General features: G+C 34.9%; 1 protein-coding gene across 1 annotated transcript in view; it reads right to left on the bottom strand.

Moving 5' to 3' along the window:
* Positions 1-465: 465 nt before the first annotated feature.
* LOC126965781 (potassium voltage-gated channel protein eag-like) overlaps positions 466-22,679 on the bottom strand; it is a 23,323-nt gene continuing 1,109 nt past the window's right edge. Inside the window, exons 2-18 of the mRNA XM_050809544.1 lie at positions 20,589-20,712; positions 18,569-18,722; positions 18,017-18,231; positions 16,973-17,183; positions 16,558-16,754; positions 16,310-16,474; positions 15,224-15,430; positions 12,940-13,144; positions 11,964-12,150; positions 10,483-10,660; positions 8,908-9,129; positions 8,663-8,830; positions 7,122-7,220; positions 6,980-7,051; positions 4,692-4,795; positions 3,293-3,342; positions 466-644 (exon numbers count right to left, since the gene is read on the bottom strand). Coding sequence (XP_050665501.1) covers positions 604-644; positions 3,293-3,342; positions 4,692-4,795; positions 6,980-7,051; positions 7,122-7,220; positions 8,663-8,830; positions 8,908-9,129; positions 10,483-10,660; positions 11,964-12,150; positions 12,940-13,144; positions 15,224-15,430; positions 16,310-16,474; positions 16,558-16,754; positions 16,973-17,183; positions 18,017-18,231; positions 18,569-18,722; positions 20,589-20,712 — 2,599 coding nt within the window. The 3' untranslated portion in view covers positions 466-603. The remainder of the gene's footprint in view (positions 645-3,292; positions 3,343-4,691; positions 4,796-6,979; positions 7,052-7,121; positions 7,221-8,662; positions 8,831-8,907; positions 9,130-10,482; positions 10,661-11,963; positions 12,151-12,939; positions 13,145-15,223; positions 15,431-16,309; positions 16,475-16,557; positions 16,755-16,972; positions 17,184-18,016; positions 18,232-18,568; positions 18,723-20,588; positions 20,713-22,679) is intronic.

Below are 22,679 nucleotides of genomic sequence, written 5' to 3'. Positions count from 1 at the left end.
GTGTAAAGGAGCCTCCCACTGGTATTATTTCTGATGCATTTTATATAAAAAAGCTTTATGTACTTTTTCTCCACATAAAATGTAAAAGTGTTAAATTTCACATTCACGCATTTTTTTTAATAATGTATATAATGTTTTTGACGCGTATTAACTTCTAATTATGTGGCAATGATCAATAATAGGTACCAATGTATGCGTCAGGTGGTGGTTAAATATTCAAAATGTCAGCCACGCTTGGAATTTTTTTACCTTGCTGTATCTCCTTTAGAGATGTTCTTCTCTCTTGCACCGTTTGTTCGCCTATACTCTAGTGTATTGTAAGGTTATGCATTATCAAAAGTCAAATTCAGATTCTATATTATATACCCTTTTCCCTTGGGTTCTGTGTCTTGTACTGAAAATAACTAACAGGCGAAAATGTAGATACTTACGCTAATTTCATCAACAGGCTAGAAGATCCCACACTAACATTTCTATGCTGCCGATATGTAAATAAGTGGATTATTCGGAACAGCTGTGGGCTTCGCAAATAACAGAACAGAGCGATTTGTGTGTCGGGCTTCAATTGTAGGGCAAACGCAAAGTAAGATATTGGTAAGTTTATCAAGAAATCGTGCCTTCGTAGATATACTTTAGAAAAATACCTGCAAGTAAAACTTTAGGTTATTAGAAGGGCACCTACATTCAGGTATACTCTCTTAGATTTTTAAAGTGATAACTTCTTATCGGAGCGTAAACCGTTTCGTAACGTAACGCGTTACGGCGCCAGTCTGTCTGGCGTCCCTTTCTCTCACGCTTAAGGCAGCGGAAGGCAGGCTCCTCCTCTCTCACTCTAACCAATTGCTACTTTTATAGGATTAAATAATGTACATACACAAAAATATCTGTTACATCCGGCATTTCCTCCCACGCGGTGATGCGAATGTAAGTCGAAAACTTTAACTGTAGAATAAACTTCAAACCCACCACCTACCTAATTGACTGGCAACTCATTCAATCTGTTGCAATACCAGAGGAATCGCAAGAGATGGAATGAGTGAGAAAGAGGAAGGATTGCATGTTTAATTAGTTATACATTTATTTATACAATCAATAACATTTTTCTTATGCTTCGGTATTGTAAGAGACTTCCTCGAGCATTATACAATTTATTTTATTTTTTGTAATAATATCTGGAACTCTTGGTCTATTTGTTTTATATATTTATTGTAATAATTGCTAATAACTGTTTGTTTCCAAAATAAGTAAAATATTCAAATCGTCTCCCAAACGGAAAGGCTAATATTATAAATTTCAATTTGTCATTTCCTGTCATACCTTACTCCCAAGTTACTACCCATATCCACTCGCATTATGCCTTTAGTAAAAGCTCTTATTTTATGTAAGTACCTTTTCTCAACCTGGCTCTTTCCAGGTGTCTCTAAATCACGAATCTTGAGTATGTGCCGACTTGTCTTCACAAATCTACCCACACTTGCTATATTTTAAAGTATCTAACTATCATCTATTTTCATCGATCCTTTTTTCATGACAAAACTACATGTTCTTAAAATGTCAGGAAGTCTGTCGTTTGATGTTAACGTGGCATATTCTAAGTAGATCAAAAATTTTTTTTTCACCTTCAGAAATCAAGGGCTTTTATGGATATGTTGTGTCTTATATGACGTGAAACAAAATACATAAGGTTTTTACATATTGAAGACCAGGCGAGGTAATACAGTTTGTCACTAAATATCTATTTATAAATTGGGCCCGGAAGCTGTCTTGAGCGGTGAGCGAAACTAATGCACTCATTGTACCACGTACATTGATATTTCGGCTTTTTAAGCAGCCAGTCTTACATAATTTATACGTCGTTATAGAAAGAGCCTCTTGGAGGTAGACAACCGATGAAAACAGGCCAGGTTTATTACTTTAATGTGCGTTACAAGTTACGTCTTACACTCGCGATTTGTATATCACTTTGTGTTAATGTGCGTGCTTTGCTAAACATATAGGTTAACTGTCAACCTTAATTTTTTCACAGTCTATCTAGAGTCTTGATTCTAGACGTAAAAATGATCAGAGGAACCAGTGACACCGCTCAAGCATCTTGCCAAGTCCTATACTTACAAAATACTTACATGTTTCGAACTTTTTTCGGGTTTAAAATAAACTCTCCATATCTGTTCATATAGCCTGTGTGAATATCCAGGAATGACTTGTACAGAAAAATGCAGTCGAAAACCAGGCATATGTGATAAAAGACGGGAATGGACATAAAAGCCATTTGGTAAACCAGGATCATGAACTCGCAGTACGCAACGATCACAATTAGATAATCTGAAATACACATGGCGTGGAAATCTTTGGGAGAGGCCTCTGTCCAGCAGTGGACGTCTTTCGGCTGATGATGACACATGGCGTGTTGACGTAACCTCGTTTATAGTCATTTTATAAGTCAGCCACGCCACAGATTAGAATGTCAGCCCCACCAATTTCACACATGGCTTTCCTCCACAGTGCGGTTTTCAAGGAACTTTCTTCCGGGTACAACCACGCTGTGGAATGAGCTTCCTGGTGCGGTGTTTACGATACGACATGGGTACCTTCAAAAACAGAGCGTACCTTTCTAAAAGACCGGCAATGCTCCTGTGATTCCTCTGGTGTTGCAAGAGAATGTTGTCTGCGGTGATCAGTTAACATCAGATGACCCATACGTTGGATGAGGGCAGCGCAGGATCGATCCTCGTGGAGATTATTGGGGGAGGCCTTTGCCAGCAGTGGACGTCTTCCGACTGATGATGATGATGATGACGATGACCACCCATACGTTCGTTTGTCCTCCTCTTCCATTAAAACGGCTTACAATATACCTACTAGGGTATAGAGAAACAAAGCGTGCGACAGAAAAATCATATCTAAAGGAGATAGATACCTACATCAAGATAGCGAATCTCATGTTACTGTAACCGATTTTGATTGACAATTCGTAAACAGTCAGCCATGATTGGATTGAGCTTCTAATTATTTTGAATATTGAACTATTTTTCCCACACATTGACTAAGAAAATAATTACTACACAGTGAGGAATGAAACTGGTCATTGGAAAATTATGTCTGCGAGGTCGGCTATTAATAGGCCCGAATAGTCTTCTTATGACCTTTTTTTGAGCTACGTTATAAACATATTTAACAAGTATAATTAATGGCTATTAGGAAGAAATTAAAATTATATTAAGTTAAAAAAAATTATGAAGATTCGTAAAAGTATAAATCTAGAAAAATAATGGTAGTAAATAGAGTTACTTACCGATAAACCCCATCCATTTACTGTCTGGCACTATGCTACTACGAAACCATCTATAATGACAAAAACTATTAATATTAAATAATACTTAGTAAAAGAAATCCTAAGGGAACTCAAAAGTTAGGTATTTCTTGAATAAATTTTTATTTATAATGTTGCAAGAGTATCCAAGATGACAGTAATATAATACTGTTCATCTTTTTATTTTACCTGTCCACATACAGTTTTACCAGTGGGAGGCTTTGCACAGGATGCCGGCTAGATTATGGGTAGCACAACGGCGGCTATTTCTGCCGTGCAGCAGAAATGTATAAAAATTATTGTGTTTCGGTCTGAAGGGCGCCGTAGCTAGTGACGATACTGGGCAAACAAGACTTCACATATTAAATATGTCTCAAGGAGACGAGCGTAATTGTAGTGCCGTGTAGTAATCGTGTTTAAAGTCAAAATCATTTTAACTTCATAAAAAGTAATAAGGAATAAACTGTAGATATAATTATTTATTATAATACAAAATAACAAAAAAAATCCTCACACATCAAGCCCAAAAAGACCAAGTTTGTAAAGGTCCCGCTTGATAAATACTTACTTCTAATTGTCCACGGTACTTGTAGTATACTTGTATCCAAATCCTTAAAAGTGTAAATTAAAAAAAACGTTTGCAAAAAAAATACGACTTCAAACTGTACATACATTAAATAAAGATAGCTAGCTCAAATTATTGTCTATATACGTTGTTGTTCAGGAGCTAAACATCTAATAAACAGTCGGTTTAAGTTTTCATCAGATATGCAATTTGTTTCAATTAACATCTATTTGAATACGGCTCAAGTCAAACTGGTGCGTCATAAATGCATTTGGGTATGTCTTCTTTAGAGCAGATTGTATATATTATATATCCTCCACAGTGCGGTTTTCAACTAGCTTTCTTCCACGTACTACAAAGCTGTAGAACGAACTTTCTTATGCGGTGTTTCCGGGACGATACGACATGGGTACCTTCAAAAAAAGCGCGTACATCATCCTTAAAGGCCGCTCCGTAATTCCTCTGGTGTTGCAAGAGAATGTGGGCGTCGGTGATCACTTAACACCAGGAGACCCGTACGCTCGTTTGTCCTCCTTTTCCATAAAAAAAATGATGCCCATAAAATGAGAAATATATAACATTATATGTGTATCGTAGAGTCTTTTAGTATGCTTTACGTGGATTAAATTAAATGTAGCAGTAATTATTGATTGCGTTAGGTTTATAATATTGTGAAGTGAAACCACAAAAATATTTGCATGTCTGTCAAGGCGAAACATGTGCCTGCTCTTAAATTTGTAACAACTTTACTTGTGGATGTTTCTGGCAAATAAATAACTTTGACTTTGAACATTGTTTCAGTCAGAGCAGTCTTACCTGTGAGGCATAAACAGCAAAAGAATTGCGGAAATGTAATCAGCACTATAGCCGGACGCTATTGACTTGGACCCATGTGATTCTGCGATGCTTTTTTCAGGGCTCTAAAAACAAATTTTGTAGTCTTAATATTTCGGAGAGATTCAAGACACTATGAAAGTTGTCGAAACCTCGGCGAATAATATGTTGTGGTAGCGATAAAGGTTATTCGATAAAAACAGGTATACACTTGGTAATACTTGGTTTAAGGCGACACTAAATGCCAGCGACCTTGAGCGATATGAGTTCACGGCTGCCGGCCCGCCATCAATGTAACAAAGCCAATATTTTCAAAATTCTTGTGTGGAAAACAGTTTATATGCTTACAATCCTCGTAATTCACTACTAATCTGAATAAATGAACCTACACAAAAAAGTACAAGCTATAAGAATAACTTTTCTGAGAGAAGTACCAAAAAAATGCGTCACGCCATGCCAAAAACTTGTTTAACTTCAAAGAAAAGTAGTAGTTCAAAAAGGCTCGGCAGTGTTAACTATAACCAACAGCAAGCATTAGCAACCTACAAATAAGACTTAAGGATATGTGTAACAGGATTAAGTAGTGTTCATAGCTCGAAATGCTATACTTTCACCATAAAACTTGTCTAAAAACACCACGTTTGCGTGTTTTCTGCTTACTCTTCGCCTTAATACTTTCAATTTATTCGGTGCTACGAGGGAGAAGCAGTGGATCACTTACACGAATAAATCGCAGGCTCGTATGTCTTGTTAATACTTAAAATATATCTTATGAAATTCATAATTTACTGTCCTAGAACAAGGTGTTTTTTTTATTGTACAGGGGAGAAACGGGCATGTGGTCCAAATTCAAATTCAAATATTTTTATTAAAAATAGGATTTAAAGTCACTTATTGAGCGTCAAAATCTACCACCCATTCAAAAGAGCCTCAGACCTGAGAAGAATGGGCGCAAGAAACTCAGCGGGCTTTTTTTTTAATATAAAATATGGATTACAATGTAATATCGTAAAATAAACATTTATAATTAAAGAGCCTGAGAGTGTTCGCTTTATTCCCAGTCCGTGGTGTCATTAAGAAAATCGTTTATTCTATAATAACCTTTCCCACACAAACGTTTTTTAACAATTCTTTTAAATTTCGTAACACATTTGTTTTGTACATTTTCTGGGATCATATTGTAGAAGCATATACATCGCCCAACAAAAGACTTACTAACTCGACCCAACCGAGTAGTAGGCACAACAAGTTTATGTTTGTTCCTCGTGTTAACATTATGAATGTCACAGTTTCTAGAAAATTCCTCAATGTGCTTATGAACATACAGAACATTATCAAAAATATATTGAGAAGCAACAGTCAAAATGTTTATTTCTTTAAATTTTTCTCTTAACGATTCTTTAGGACTAAGACCTATTTTACCACCTCTCCATTTAATAAAATATTCGCATCTACATTTTTGACATTTGGCGCGGTGAATTTAATATATTTGGTTTTATGATTATTTAACAATAAGTTATTGGCGCTAAACCAGTACACGATGTCAGATAGAGCATTGTTTACTTCGTCATACAAAACTTGGCTTCGTTTCACTTTGAATTTAAGTGAAGTGTCATCCGCAAACAATACCACCTTGTGTTTTTTTTCTACAAGGTTAGGTAGATCATTCATATAAATTAGGACGAGGAAGGGTCCAAGAATAGACCCTTGTGGTACCCCCATACCGAGAGGAGTCCCAGGAGAACCGTCAGGTCCAGCTAACAAAATCCCCGTGGACATACGCAATACAAGTCAATATCAAGCGTTGCCTCTGAAGTACCTAATAGCTGTTGAGGTATGTTTTAACGCTTGAAGATCCTTGAATTGGTTCGGAAATACTGCAGGAGGTCGATGAGTCAACACAATGATGTGCGAGGCAAAGGGTTACTTGTGAAACTCATTCGTGCTCATTCTGGACTCTCTGCGGTCAGCGTTTCATAAAATTAGTTTTGACATACTTGCTTAACTTCTGTAACTTGTTTTATCAGTTATCAACGTAAGATTTGACTTTGCTTTAAAGCGCTGTAAGAGAGATATAGATATAATAACCATAACCTAGTCCCAAGTAGTCCGACCGTTTAGATAATCTGCAGTTGGCATGTTAAAAATACATTTACATTTGTAGGTTATAATTTTTGTGAATTTAACAAATTGAATTACAACCTTTTGCTGTTGAAAATAGAATACAGTATTGCCGGGCAGAATTCAATTAAATCTTATAAAGTACATACATCTAAATATACGTTCGGCTCTCCCTCACTATCGTCGTCATCTGGTTCGTACGTTGCCGGAAACATTTCTGTCTGTAATAAACAATTATAATTATTCGGTGAAAATTTGTTGTAATTGCCTCGGTGTTCACGATCTACATACCTCTAAGCTGGTTCTGTCTGAAGTAACTGTTGGTATAACGTAATCTTTTGGTGCGCAATTGACGGAATATCTTACTTTTCTTAATACTGATGGATAACTCTGAAAGATATTATTATTATTATTATTTGGGGATTAAGATGCACTTAAATCATAGAATCTATTGTGCCCCCTGCTTGTGCCCTCAACTCCCTATGTTTAAAATGAGATGTGAAAAAATCAAGGCTACTAGCTAGGAAACGTGTTGGTCTGGGCCGAAGATTAAATTATATCGTCAAGACCTGTTACTTCTAAGAGGCATAGGATCATTAGAGTGGGGCTTAGGCAGGGCACGTCCTCTGCTTTGAGTGAAGGTACTTTAAGACACCCCAGCCTGATTCTGGTAATGGCCTCGCATTCCAGTAGGATGTCTTTTTCTTTCTTAGGTCTTCAGCGGCTTCACAACTGAATCTGTACAGGTTTGATTCACTAAGATCCATGCTGACTAGGTGCCCATTCGGCTTGTTATTACTCTTAAAGATGATGATCAGAAACACACCTTTTTTGGGGTTCTGTACCTCAAAAGTTAAAAAAAACGGAACCCTTACTTTGTCCGTCGCTCCGTCCGTCCGGAATTCGTGGAGGTATCGAGGAGGTTAGATTAATAATTTAATCGTTAACTTCGCTGTTTTAATTAAGATGAGCTCGTGAGAAGAACATACAAGAAACGCAACGGCCTCTCTTTTAAATTAATCTGTATATTTAATAACAAATTAGATTGTAAATTGCTGCATCCAATATATGAATCATGTTCTAATTCAAAAGCGTATTTAATATCAAATATTTCATAAAAAAATGTGTGTGTACCTGTGCAAGAAGTAATCCTTTGGCGTAATAAAGCAAAAATCTTTTAAAATATATTATTCCGCGTGCTATTCTACACCCTTGTTATAAAGAAGGTACTAAATACAACCAATGAAAATATTATTATACAGCATTATTTATTAAATAACGTGTAATTAAATATCATTAAATTATTTTATACAAATAGAGAGAAAAACTTGTATATCAATTGAAGTGGTGTGGTTCAGTAGACATATGAGTTACAGGAAGCTTGGTAGCTGAAGTATGATACAATTGGTCTAGTTCATAGGTTCTCAACGTGGATAACGCCCCCTTGTGGGCGTTTGAGACTTTCGGGGGGGCAGTAGAAGACCCAGAGAAAATTAGGGGGCATTGAGATGGCGCAGATATAAAGGCAAAAAAATAAACGAAAATACTCTAGAAAAAAACATATTCTCAAAGTGGGCGGTGAGCAAAAGAAGGTTGAGAAACTATGGTCTAGTTGATCAGCTAACGTCATTGAGTCCAATTTGCGTGTCTGTGTGCGCGCGCATTTTGTAAAAAGTCACTTTAATAATTTTTCATAAACGCGTCAAAAATAATAAAGAAACTGTAAAAATTATCGTATATTGAATGCATCATCCTTTACAGCTTGAATTATTCATTGTTTGGTTTGTAAAAGGATGCTTCTTGAACATGATAGTCGATCATTGAACAAATACCTTTAATAGAGTGAAGAATTCATGTCCCTCAATGGACAACAAGTCGATATTCCTCGAGGCAACAATATTAGACATCGTTAGATACTTGGCAGCCCCCCTTATATTGCCAAATATTCCACCCGGGCCCATACAAGCCTCGACTTCATTCGTGTCCGTTATAACATCAACCTGTCGCAATAATTAAAATTACATCAACAGCGAATTTAACGGTCACATATCTCACATTTTATGTCGTATAATCATACCTTTCCTCGGTATATGATAAACATATTCTGTATGACCTCATTAGATCTCATTATCATGTAGCCCTTTTGAAAGTACTGCTCCTTCAGCTTTTTGGCGAAAGCTCTAAAGAATGAGTACTCGACGTCCTCGAATAACGGGATCTCCCTGAGTGTCTTCTCATACATGTACAATACGGCGTCTTCGTTTAAGTTGGCATGAAGTTTCCCCAATATTTTTTGATGCTAAATATGGATAACGAGTTAAAATTTTTGTACTTGAATTAATTATAATGTACTGGTTGTTCATGTCGCCGAAAAATGTTTAATATCATTCATAACTTCAACACATATTTATTATACTAGCTGACTCGACAGTCGTTGTTCTGTAGATAATAAATAAAACACTGTTTTTTTTTTATGAATTTGTCAATAATATTTCATAACATCAAGAATTATTTATGTTGTTATAATGAAATTGTTTTACAGCAGAACTGTCAAACCGTGCGTCAATAAATTCTCTCATAGAAAATATGTCCATACAAAATCAATATTGAAAATAAAAATAATTTTGGGTTCCAAATCGAAATAAAACTATCCTATCTCTCAAGTTGGACTAAACTGCACTCCATGTAGTAATCCCCATTAAAATCCGATCATTAGATTAGGAGTTCATTGGTAACAAACATCAGGACACTGGATTTATATATATTTAGATAAATGATAATAATTATTATACTCATAATTATTTAAATTATTACACCATTATAGGATGGTTTTCCCATTGAACGTAATTACAATTTAAAGTGACATTTTTTTTGGTTCATATTGTGTATTGCATACTTTTTGCAGATGTGTTGCACGTGCGTTTAATATATTTTTTTTAAACAGATGCTTTGCTAAAGCTGCTTAGCCTGTAGTTATTCATTGCATTGTGTGTGTGTGTGTGTGTAATTCGACAGTACCTACAGAACTTTTTTTTTTTAAACAAAAGTGTTAAAAGTGTACAGTGTTAAGCCAAAAGTCGCGCGCTTGAGATGCTTAAAGTCGACAACCATTTGGACTTACAGATGCTCTCCGTTTACAGAAAAAAAAAATTTTTCATTGAGATTAAGTTGTGATTCCAGTGATAGTTTTCTATCATTGAATAAATAAGTGTAAAAGTATATACATATAATGATATAATTCACATACTCCACACATATTGTCTAGCGCTGGTCTAGCCCCAAATTAGGCATTTTAAGCATAGCCTGTGCTGTGAGTGCCAAATAATGATATAATAAATAAACATAATTTAACATACATAAAATCATTTATTAACATCCATAACTGGGAAAGAAACACTTATCGGGATTCGAACCCGAAATCTTTAGGACAGTAGTCATTGGGCTATATGAGTCGTCAGAAATAGTGACATTAATCCGTATGACGATCAAATTTTGCATCTTTAAGGGGTTCTGATTTCTAAGAAATACAGGCAAAATGTTCTGATCAATCAATAATAGCCCTTATTTCAATTAAAACTCTTGGCTTTTATTTTATTTACGAAAAAAAGACTTTATTCGAGCAGACATAGAATCGATTATGCCTTAAACTCACCGACCAGCCTCCAGTTCTTTTCCACTGATATTTCCAGAAGTCAACAACTGATTTCTTAAGTAATAGCGGCACTTTCTCCTTGACCAAGAACATGTCTAAATGTTTTAAATTTTCTTGAAATGTTGTGACTACTTGGTCGGCAACGGCCTTCAATGATGCAATTCGTGCGTAAACATAACTGAAAGAGTAGATTATAGATATATACATACCATGGGGTCATAGTTGTTGTCGTTCATTTAAGTGTTATAGTGTCACTTTTACACACCATTTAAATCAATACATTTTATTAAATAAGGGCATTCGGGCTATCAATTTTTGAAGTTAAAACTTCTTTTAGCATCGTTGTAATTTTGTCGTTGAAATAAAAAAGCGAGACAGTAAAAAGGCATAAAAGGCATTTATTTTCTCAAAATTGATTCCTTTAGAATTCTTTTTGATGTCATTTCTTATTCTACTAGATACTACTACCTCTTCGGAAACAAATGTCGCTCTGAGAGAGAAAAAGCGGCGCAAGAAACTCTCCCAGCATTCTTTTTTTTTGCGCTCTTTTCAATAAAAATATACAATATTGTACAGTCATTTTTATCGCTATAAAATAATCACAATCTAGTCCCAGGCTGTCCGATCATTTAGATATTCAACAGTGGAGTAATAGGATTTCCGACAGAGCCATTTTTTTATAAAACATTTAAATTTATTTATAGATATTGCCTGAACAGTGGCTGGGACTTTATTTACTTTAGTAAAAAGAGACAGTACACATAAATTCATAAAAATTTAACGTGAGAGAAAATGAGATAGCAAGCATTATACAGTGTTTGGTACCAGGCGATCATAGTTGAAGAAGAGATTATCAAAAGTATTATGCGACTATACCTTAATATATTCTGACGTCAGGCGCACGACGTACTACTGCATAGACATCAGGAGAATATAAATATGGTACCGGTATGTCTTCCATAGCTGTTGAAATCATGTTTTGTCCTAGCAACAGGTACCAGGACTTCATATGCACGTTAGAGGTTCATGCACAATGCAGGTTTCTCTTATGACATGTGTTCTTTGTACGTACGTGTTTATTTTTTTTACAATTTATTTTTCGTTTACAATAAAAATTGTTCTTGTTATTTCATTAATACCTTTGTGGATGATTGCACAACAATCAACAAATAAATCGTTGACAATTGGACTTGTACGTATTTTAAATAAACTACAACAATATTTTATTACTCAAGTAATTTGCAGTTGAACTCAATAAGATTTACAGCAGATATATTTTTTAAATAAAACGTACTTACATAGTAAATATAGCAAATACAAATCGGTCATTTTAGTTAAGCTTAAAGTTTGTCGTAATATCTAATTTGCATCATAAATCTGTATTTGTGAAATTTAATGTTGTTTTTAAAACTCCCACCCAATAAAACGACTAGTCACCGCATAAGGCTTACCAAATAAGGCAAGCAATAAAGTCTACCCACCCGAAGAAAAACACTCCTTGTACGTTGATACAGATGGAAAGAATCATGTGGGCTGTGTCTTGGGCAGTGATGTCACCAAACCCGGCGCCAGTGAAACTTGCAGCGGCCCAGTAATACGCCAGGAGATATACTTTGGTCGGGCTCAGGTATTTATCTTTGAATATCTTTGCACTGTCTACCCACGAACCTAGAAAATAAGGTCGAGGTTTGAATAGTAGTGTTATTTAAATAATTATAAATGTTCGCTGAGAGGTCGATATTTGACCATAAATATGTTTAATTGAGGTAATTTTGTAATGTAGTTAAAGGAATGAATGGTAAGCGATAAAATTATAATTAAATAAAAATACAATCACGTTTTATTTGAAATATTAGTATCTCTGCCTCTAACAAGGAAAGCATTAGAAAGAGTTTTCAAGAAAAATGTTGGGACAGTTTCTTGCGGCGCTTCTTTTCTCTCAGAGCTCCATTTGTTTCCGAAGCGGTAGTAGTGTCTAGTATATAAGAAATGACATCAAAAAGAATTCTAAAAGAATCAAGTTTGAGAAAATTAATGCCTTTTATTAAAAAACTATTCAACGAGTAGCAGTAGTATCATCTGCAAATTTTTGAATGCAACGTTCTGGATTACCAGGTCAGTTCAGTTTAGTAGGTTCAGTTCAAATTGACTACCAAGAAGTAAGGCGTAAAAATGGTTGTTTTAATTTAAAGCGCGTGTCGTAGCTAATTAAATTACTGGGTAAATTAGACTTAAAATTGACTGAGAAAAGTCTCAAAGTGACGAGCGCAACTGTAGTGCCGCTCAGAATTTTTATGTTTTTCAAGACTCCTGAGCGGCACTGCATTGTAATGGGCAACGCGTATCAACAACCATCAAGTGAACGTCCTGCTCGTCTCGTCTCATTTTTTCATAAAAAAAAACGAGGAAACCAAAGTTTACGTATGTGGATTGCTTATTAAATTGCTTCATCCTCACCGGCTCGACAAATCATGTTTCCAGCTGGATGAAATACTGATTCCATTAAGGGTCCATTTCGAGCCATACTCGTTACTTTCCTGTTGAAATCTTCTTCATCATAAGCAATTATATATTGGCATGACATCGATATGAGTATCGAAGTGTAAAGATTCAGGAAAAATAAGGTCAGTAGCAGGAACTGTACAACACTCATGAGATACGCCTGAAACAGGTTTTTTTTATAATTGGTGTTATTCAGTTTTTTGGATATAATCAAAATCTTTAATAGCTGTTGATTAAGGGGAGAGGAGTGCAATTTGTAGGCACGATATAGTTGAGGCCCTCAAAACACCCCCTGTCTTATTAACAAACGCAGTGTAAAGTTACTTCCAAGATTAAAATTACTTCTCCCTGACATGCAATTCTGTAGTGACAAAGTTAAGATAAAGACTAACGGCCTTATAAATAAACTCTGTATAAAGTTTTACCTGAGAATTAGCCAAGGATATGCAAAATGTAAAAATGTAATGGGCACATAGATCGACGGACAGATGGCCGTTGGGGCAGTAAGGTCCTCGAATGGTGACCACGTACCGGAAGGTGTAGTGTTGATAGGCCCCCCACAAGATGGACCGACGATCTGGTCAAGACCGCCGGAGTAGGATGGATGAGGGCAGCGCAGGAACGATCGTCATGGCGATCTTTAGGGGAGGCCTTTATTCAGCAGTGGATGTCTTCCGGCTGAAATGATGATGCAAAATGTTTACAAATAGACATTTTGATTATGATTGGTATATTCGGATGTATAACGTTTCCCGCGTTTATTTGCAAGGTTGCTTGACATTCGGAAAACTTCAGATCTAACATGGTATTGACAGTGTTGTCAGCAATATAGTACTCATATACATTTTACCTATTCTTTATATCTCAGGTATAAATTTATAACAAGGTTATTCGTAGATCTGGAAAAGTATTAAACTTGGAATAACTTTACTTGACGTTTATTAATAAGACAGTCCGAGTATTATATTTCCATTTTCTGTCGAGTGAGACATGCTTTATAGTTTATACCAAAGACGTTATATATACTAGAGAAAGACAGACGAATTGTGCGAGAGAGATGAACCATCTCTGACGGATATACAACAAGATAGTAAAGCGAATCAATAGTGACTGTAACCGATTTATATGGACAAATCGGTTAAAGTCAGCTACGCTTGGCATTAGCTACTTAGTGTTTTGAATATTAAACCACGAGCTAACAGACACATTGACAAATAAAAACTGGTCACTCAAGTGTCACTTAGTATAGGTATGCTTTACACTATGAAATACACTATTTGCCTATGAAAAAACTATAGCTTAATAAATTTAGCAAATAAACTGCAAATGTCAATTGATCGCAGATAATTATTTGAAGGCCTTTTCGGATACACAAACATAGTAAATTGTAACTAGTCTACAAAAAAACAAATGGAAAAAAAGGTTAGAAAATGATGTTCATGCAACTGTCCGCTCTGACAACAATATCTTTCGAGAAGGTAGTACAATTGATAATTTATTAACACGTACCTACGTCAGTTGTAGCAATATGTCACATGTTTAATCTTAATTAAATCTCAGTTAAGTGTAGGAAAACGTGTTGTTTAACTGAGGAGACTGAAACTTAAGCCCAAAATGTGCAATTTCAACTCCACGGACATTTATGAACGGCGATTGTTATTTGCCTCGTTGGAATAAATTAATTTAACATTCCTGTTAACCAGAAGATACTCTTGTAGCGTTGTAAACTCCCAGATGTGGATCAAGTTGTAAAGATCCAGCAGAGATGAGTTCTGAAGCTATCCTGTGAAATCTTTTTGTTTGCACTACAACCGATGCGTGAATGTATATCCAGCAATCGTAAGTGGGCAGAACAGATTTATTATAAAAAAAAGAATATCTCGTCTATCATATCCTCCATATTGGATTTAGAATGACGTCATTTAGCTAACCAGCATTATCACCCAAATTAAATTTATAGGCATGTAAAGTTTCAGTACAATCAGTTCGGGCTCAATGGGACGATAAATATAAAAGATTTTAAAAAAACGAGGCATGCAGAAAACATCCCTAAAATTTTTCGTGTAGGTGGCTCAAAAAAGGTATATAATCTATAATATATCACTTTGGCTGGAAGACGTCCACTGCTGGACGAAGGCCTCCCTCAAGGATCACCACGGTGATGGTCCTTCGAGCCGGATATGAACCATTGACCTATGGATATAATGTATAATTATATTGCATAAATCAAATTTTTAACCCTTTTCAAAGCTGCAATAGACTCCGCCCAGAACGCCGCATGCAGTTTGTAAATTTGCAGAACACTGATCATTCTGAGTACACAATGGTACACGTGGGGGTTGACCAAGTGAGACTGATCCGTATGGTCTTCGTCATGTTTTGGTGCGAATAACTTCCAGACTGCGTACCATGGAAAACACGTGAGGAAATCTATTATGAACGATCTCTGAAAAAGGAAAAATAAGCTATACATATTACCAATATATACCGACTTTAAACATTAATTATGTGATTTAAAACAAGGTAACTAAAAAGTTAAATATAAATGTCTTGCCTTAATACAAATTTTGTAAAATATAAATATAAGGTTATTGAAATGTAAGTAAGCCTAAAAGGATAGATTTGTCTACCTCTAGTAAGTTAAACTAAGGATTGATAGGTTATTGAAAACGGCCGTAAGAGACCTTCAAGAAAAGAGCATCCCACCTTAAAGCCTGGCAACGAGGTCACTCTGTTGTTGCGGATTTCCATGGGAGGCTACCTTACTACTCCCCATCCCGTGAGCCTCTAGCCCGTTTGCTCCCCTTATATAAAACAAAATTTCATTCTACTTTTTATATACAAATACTTGATATTATATTGTAAACAAAAACCAAGAAAAACAAACTCATAGATTTCATCGTCAAATCTGAATTTCAGAGATATAAGGCAAAAATATACAAAAAACATATTGTCAAATTGGAAACCTCCCCTATTTTGAAGTCATTTGAAAAAATAACTACAAAACTGTCACAAAGAAAAGCAAGAAGCATTGGGAGAAAATTATCGGTCACAACACAACTAACAAGGCTTTGACAAAAATAACCACCTCCACATAGCAGGACAAGCTAACAACAACAATATGAATGTGTGGTCCCAAAGATGTACCTAGGCTCTGCCGTATTTATTTAAAAGAATTTGGCATCATGTTACATTCCGAGCGAATATTGTCTACCTTATTATTTTACTGTTACTTACGTAATTTAGTTTGTTTTCCTTTTTTAAAATGTTTCAAACTAAGATATATAAACTGTACCAATATAGGTATAGATACAATTTAACTTACGGTCAGATAATTTTTCGCTGTTAAGTATGGGTGATATATAAGTTGATTCTTCGTACCGTAAAAGGCAACATGAAGCATTAAATATAAATCTACGTAGCATATAGCCTCCAATACCACAACTATAGAATTAAATTTTCCACAGGTAGGTGCTAAAGAGACAAGTATCTGTAAATGAAATTCTATATTATTATCTATATAACCTCCCAATTATTAAGTATTATTATTTGTAATGTATGAAGTTCTCTTACTGGAATTATAATACTCAAGGAATATGCCGTTAAGACTCGGAAAAATGCCCAGGTCTTAAGGAAAATGCCGTCCGGTTTTATTGTAATTGGCATCAATAGATACGGTGAAATGTTGTTCAATACTTTGAATTGCTTAAAAGAATCCATGTAATTTTTATTTTTCTTCTTGTAATCTTCCTTTACGTTGATAAAGGACCCTGAAATGTACCGAAAGATACAGCGTGGATTCAATAAAATCTGTAATAAGCGTTTTGATTTATGATACCGACGTGTTTTTAGCTTTAGTTATAAACTACATAATAAATATTTGTTAAAAAGTTTAATAGCAAAAAGAGTTGGTTTTTAAGCGATTTATAGTCTAATTATTTGATTTTAATTTGACTGAGTGAGTCCCTAGTCTCTATAGAATCCTTACCATTAAAATAATCTTGCAACACACTTGTAATCCTTCCAGCCAGATGTCTCTGTTCAATGTTATAATGTTTCAAATAAGCATCAGTGTTTTCCATCTTAGCTAGTATTTCTATGCTCCGAAGTTCGTCATGTGTCAACAGATTGTCATGTTCCCTCATATCTGGGAAAAGATTCAATGCTGACGTATATGCGAAGTGGCTTATGCTAATGAACTGAAAAGATTATATAATTGTTATAATTATTATCACGAAAGCGCTTTATTCAAAAACTCATGTTTATCAAAATAATGTATCGGCAGGAAGTGCATATTGATACTAGTACGTGTGTCCTTGTAAAAACGAAGTAATGAGCGAGGTGTTTTATCAGAATAATTATCAGATTTGTTGTAATTACCTGTATCAAGAACGGGTTTTCTTTATTACTGGAGAGATTCAAAAACTAATTCTAAAACGTGCAATCTTTCACGACCCTTATATTTGTAAACAGTAGTGCGATGTTTCGTCAGAGTTGGTGGACTAAAAATTTCTAGATTGGCTATTTCCACAATCAGCAGCTCGTGTTACAGAGATTTGGAGTTCAAGCCACATATTCTCTCGGATTTTTTTTCCTGTGGATCTTTTCATAATAAGATCAAATTTTTTAGCATTTATAATTAATTACATGACGCATGAAATGGCCAAATTATTGCAGTTTCATATGCAGTCCATCTTTGAGCACTTCCAATTTCTCTGTCATCCACTTCAGAACCTTCTCCTTCTGAATCCGCATTTCGAAGGCCTCTAGGCTCTGCTTTGTCAGAGCTAAACTCTGTACTCGTTATAATAGGACAGAGAATATATACAACCATGTATTCGTGTTTTGATTGAGATTTTACTCGTATGTATCAAAATAAACACCCAGACTTGGAAAAATTAAATGCAATAGTTCTAAATAGATATGCTATTAGACCAACAATTACATTTCGTATTCTAAGTTCATTTAAATGTTCATTATGCATCGTAGTTTCGATATGGCAAGAAAGAAAATACAGTAATAAGTGCCTTACCTTGCAGTGTGTTAAAGTTATCACAGTGCTCACAGCTGGAACTCCATACAGTAACACAAGCATTCCTAAATGGTTTCCAGGACCAATGACACGTTCTCGCTTGGTTTCCTTGGTCTTCACCAGACAATAACCACTTTCGATTATGTATAACTCTCTTGTGATTGTACCTCCATAGAAAACTATCTCGCCTGGTGGAAGAATAATGTCCCTGGCCGCTAAAATGTAATTCATATAAAATGATGACTTGTAGTCGATTCCTAGAAGTAGGTATAATAGTTGTGTGGTTACTCTTGTTTCGCCAGGATTCAAAAAATTTGTTCTTGCACTTATTTAGATTTTAATATGTGACGCAAATTAATATTAAAATAGCTGTAATTATGCGTGACGGAATCTACCGTGTAAAGTCGTTTAAAATTATATTTCCAGCAAATTGTTTGAAAGTTTTCTTGAGCGAGAACTGTATAATTGACGCAAATAGGTCGAGCTTGTAAGACGAGATAAATATTAGGGGCATGTGCAATATACTAGCAGTTCTCATTCACAAATACTCACATTCTGTTAGAGTGTGAATGTACGCTTTATTTTTCACTTGGAAGAACCTAATTGACGTTAACGTTTTGAATCTCGCCTGATGAAGAACTTTCTTTCGCAGCTCTGAAGGCACCACTGTTTTCTTTAGCCAACTCTCGTCCATTAATTCAACGCCCTGCAATTATTTAAACATTACAATAAAAGTAACGTCTTAAAACTTTGTGGGTTTCATTATTTTCGGACTTCTCTTTAGATTCATGCGAATATTATCAATTAGTTGCCGACTAGTCGATACATCTCTACATAAAACATTTATTTTAAAACAAGGTAACTAGAAATTAAATGAATTAAGTTTAATTTTAAACTTAATTCATTTAATTTAAAATTGGATTCTTTTATCTCATTAGATACTAGGTCTTAAGGAATAATCTACTTCCATTATTGATGCCTAATCAGATCGGATTACTGAGCAATCTAGAATTATACCTCTTCAAATGAAAATCAGTGTTTAAACTGAGTGCATACTGGTATGGTATCACTTACACCGTATAAATTAATTTGATTGAAGTGATTAGTTGAGAAGATATCTTAGAAGAAAAAAAACCTGTCTTGAAATTTGACTTTTCAAGCAAAACAAAAGTTACGCATTTCGTGAATCCTCCCAAAAGGCACGACTTTTTGTATTTAGTTATGGAATATCATAGTAACTTTAATATATCTATAAATATAAATCTCTTTTCTTCTCTCTCTATAGTGACTATGTTATACATGTCGGAGTTTTTAAACAACTAAACGTCTAACTGATTTTTATAAAATTGGTTGTCTTTAAGATTTCCAATTTCGATATTTTATAGCCGATGCTGGCGCGCCAATTCCCAATGTGTCTTCGGTTTTAGAATAATACCTGTTATCTCATACGTCTATTAAATACTTTATAAGGTCGGTGACGTTCTTGTGATTCTTCTCTTGTATCACTAAAAGAGAGTAGATATGGGCCGGGGTGATCACTGTTATACCATCAGGGACTCGAATCTATTCTCAATATATTCTTGATAATGTAATGTATGGTCATAGGCACATAAGTGAATTTGCTAGAAACTGTCATAACCATAATGTTAACACCAGGAACAGACTTAAGCTTATAATGCCTACTACTCGGCTAAGTCGAGATAGTAAGTCCTTTGTGGAGCGATGTATATGCTTTTACAACAAGATCCCAGAAAATGTTCAAAACAATAGTATTACGTTATTCAAAAGAATTGTTAAAAAACGTTTGTGTGGTAAAGGTTACTATAACATAAAGGACTTTCTTAATGATACCACAAATTGGGAATAGAGCAACCGCCCTCAGGCTATTACAAAATAAGTTTAATTGTACAATGTTACTTTGTCAACATATTTATTGATGAAAAAAAAAGCCCACTGAGTTTGTAGCGCCCGTTCTTCTCAGGCCTGAAGCATTCATTTTGGAATGGGTGGTAGTTTTTTGGACTTTCAATAAGTGATGTCACATCCTATTTTGAATAAAAATATATGAATTTGAATATGCTTGTTCGTCCTCCTTTTCAATGAACAATCTATAAGGTACATCATATTATGACGGTCTGTCTGTCAAGAGATATTATCACAGAAATGCCTGGATTTTTTTTTAATTAATGTGACCTCGAAATTCTGATAAATTAATTGTTTATTTTACTATTTTTGTGTGAGAATGTTAATGCGGTTCTCAGAATACATCTACTTACCAAGTTTCAACAGTTCTTATAGTTTTGGTAAAAAGTGGCTGTGACATACACGGACAAACAGACATGACGAATCTATTAGGATTCCGTTTTTTGCCATTAGGCTACGGAACCCTAAAAACATGTAAATAATAGTAGTTCAAGTTTTTTTTATTATAATAAGTCAGTGGATTAATTGTGATCGGAAATGGGATGAAGAGGTTCGTAGTGACTACCAACTTACTACCGGAGGTAGGTGGAATTGATTATTTATACATTGAGGAGAAAAATTTTATACAAATAATTGTAAGATTTCTCACCGAATTATATTGCCATTGCAGTTCATAGAATGCCATGATCCTCGCCTTGATCGCTGGGTGCATATTATTTTCGAGCATAAACTTGTCTATGGTTAAAATAATTTCCAAAAATGCAGTCTTTGTTCTGTAAAAGAATATGCTCATTTCTTATAAACTGTAGTTGATACTCACCTAAATATATTTATCCATAATTTTGTATTTATAGTTTTATGATAATTTTATTGTATTTTTAATCATAACTATTATATCTCGAGGTAACAAACTACCGTTTACTAAATATGAAACTAACGATGCCCAAATGTACTCTTGGCTTTCATATTTGATAGAAGATTTCAAAAAATCAAAACTTTCATTCGCGTTTTCATGTGAGCCAACTTGGTTCAAAGTGTCTTGACTATAACTAGTATAAAAAATATTCATGTCTAATAAGTAAACAATTTACAAAGAAATAGGAGATGCAGTGGCACGTTTACTAGTTCTAATGCACCTAAAACTAGGAATCCTAGACTTTTTTGCAGAAATAAGTACGGAATGGTCAAATGGCCTGAAATTGATCGGGAACATTTGCTTATTTAAACTTGGCGTAACTTAATACAACCTCTATCATACTGCGCTCTGCCATAACTATTAAAATTAATAATTAAGATGGACAGTGGACATTCTCCTTCGATTATTTCTTTCAGTTCCATTATAGCTTCTTAGATACTATGTGGTAAGTATCTTTAGAGTTATATGAGATACGAATACAACTGTGTTGAAATATTTGAGCCTTTCAGTTGTATATCTAAGTACTTTCATAGAAAAAAAATCATATTATAGAATACCTGCATTGTACTGGAATAATAAAATAAAAAATGAAAACCTCGTGGATTATAATTAAGTATATTACGTCACAACTTTTCTCTGTATTTATTTCAAAAATAAACATTAATTTAATGGAATCATAGTATTGTAAATATAGTTATTAGATTAGTTTTGTTTGGATAAAAATAAACATTTTTATTGGATATAAAAACAATATATAACTAACTACGTTTATGTGAAGAATTTCCAATATAGATTATACTAAAATTATTCATTCTTGCAATTAAAACAGCGGATGAAATTATTAAATATAATATGATATATATTTATAACAACGTAAAATTGAACATCGAACATACTGGAATACAACTGAACAAGTCCATCACTATTTTACTCAGAAACTGTACTACTTACACTAGCCTTCAAAAGTAAGTATCACACTTTTAAAATTGGGATAACGTTTTAAGTTCACAAGATATACTTTCGAAATAAACATTTTACAATTCACATTTTTCTTTCTGTTTTAAATTTTTTCAAGATCGATGGGTCTTGTTTTAAAAATTTATGCTAAAAAGCACATAACATTTATTTATCATGCCTTTTTCAATTGAAGAATGTGCTAGGATCATGGCTTTTCTGGAACTAGGCATCAGTATGCGTCGCACTGCAAGAATGGTGGGTGTGACGGTACGAACGGTCCAGAAGGTAAAGCGAAGGTACGAAGAGACTGGACACCATCTGAGGAGACCTTGTAATGGCAGACCCAGGTGTACCAGTTCCGGCAAGATCGTTATATTATTTCCACTGTATTAAGAAATCGCCACCAAAATGCAGTTGAAGTCCAGCAACAGCTACTTCAGACCCAGAGGGACTACATTACATGACAGTACAGTGAGAAGAAGACTTGCTGAAGCAAATTTGAAACCCCGAAAACCAGCGAGTGGCCCAAAACTCGAGAGACAGCATCGAGTAGCGAGACTGCGATACGCCCGTGAACACATGCAGTGGGATGAAGAAGAATGGTCAAGAATTTTGTTTGCAGATGAGTCTCGATTCTCCCTATACACTTCTGATGGAAGGCGAAGTGTTTACAGGCGACCTGGTGAGCGATACCTTCACGCCTGCATCTCAGAAAGAGTCCAATACGGTGGAGGCAGTGTACATGTATGGGCTGGCATATCTTCAGAAGGTCGTACAGAGCTAATAGCCATAGAAAATGGCACCCTCACTGGGCAAAGATATGCTCAAGAGATTCTCAATGAGTATGCAGGGCCGTATTTAGCAAAT

Source organism: Leptidea sinapis, chromosome 8, assembly GCF_905404315.1.
Source record: "Leptidea sinapis chromosome 8, ilLepSina1.1, whole genome shotgun sequence".
Classification (NCBI taxonomy): domain Eukaryota; kingdom Metazoa; phylum Arthropoda; class Insecta; order Lepidoptera; family Pieridae; genus Leptidea; species Leptidea sinapis.
The sequence above is the reverse complement of the archived record's forward strand: the minus strand, read 5'-3'. Positions and strand labels throughout refer to the sequence as shown.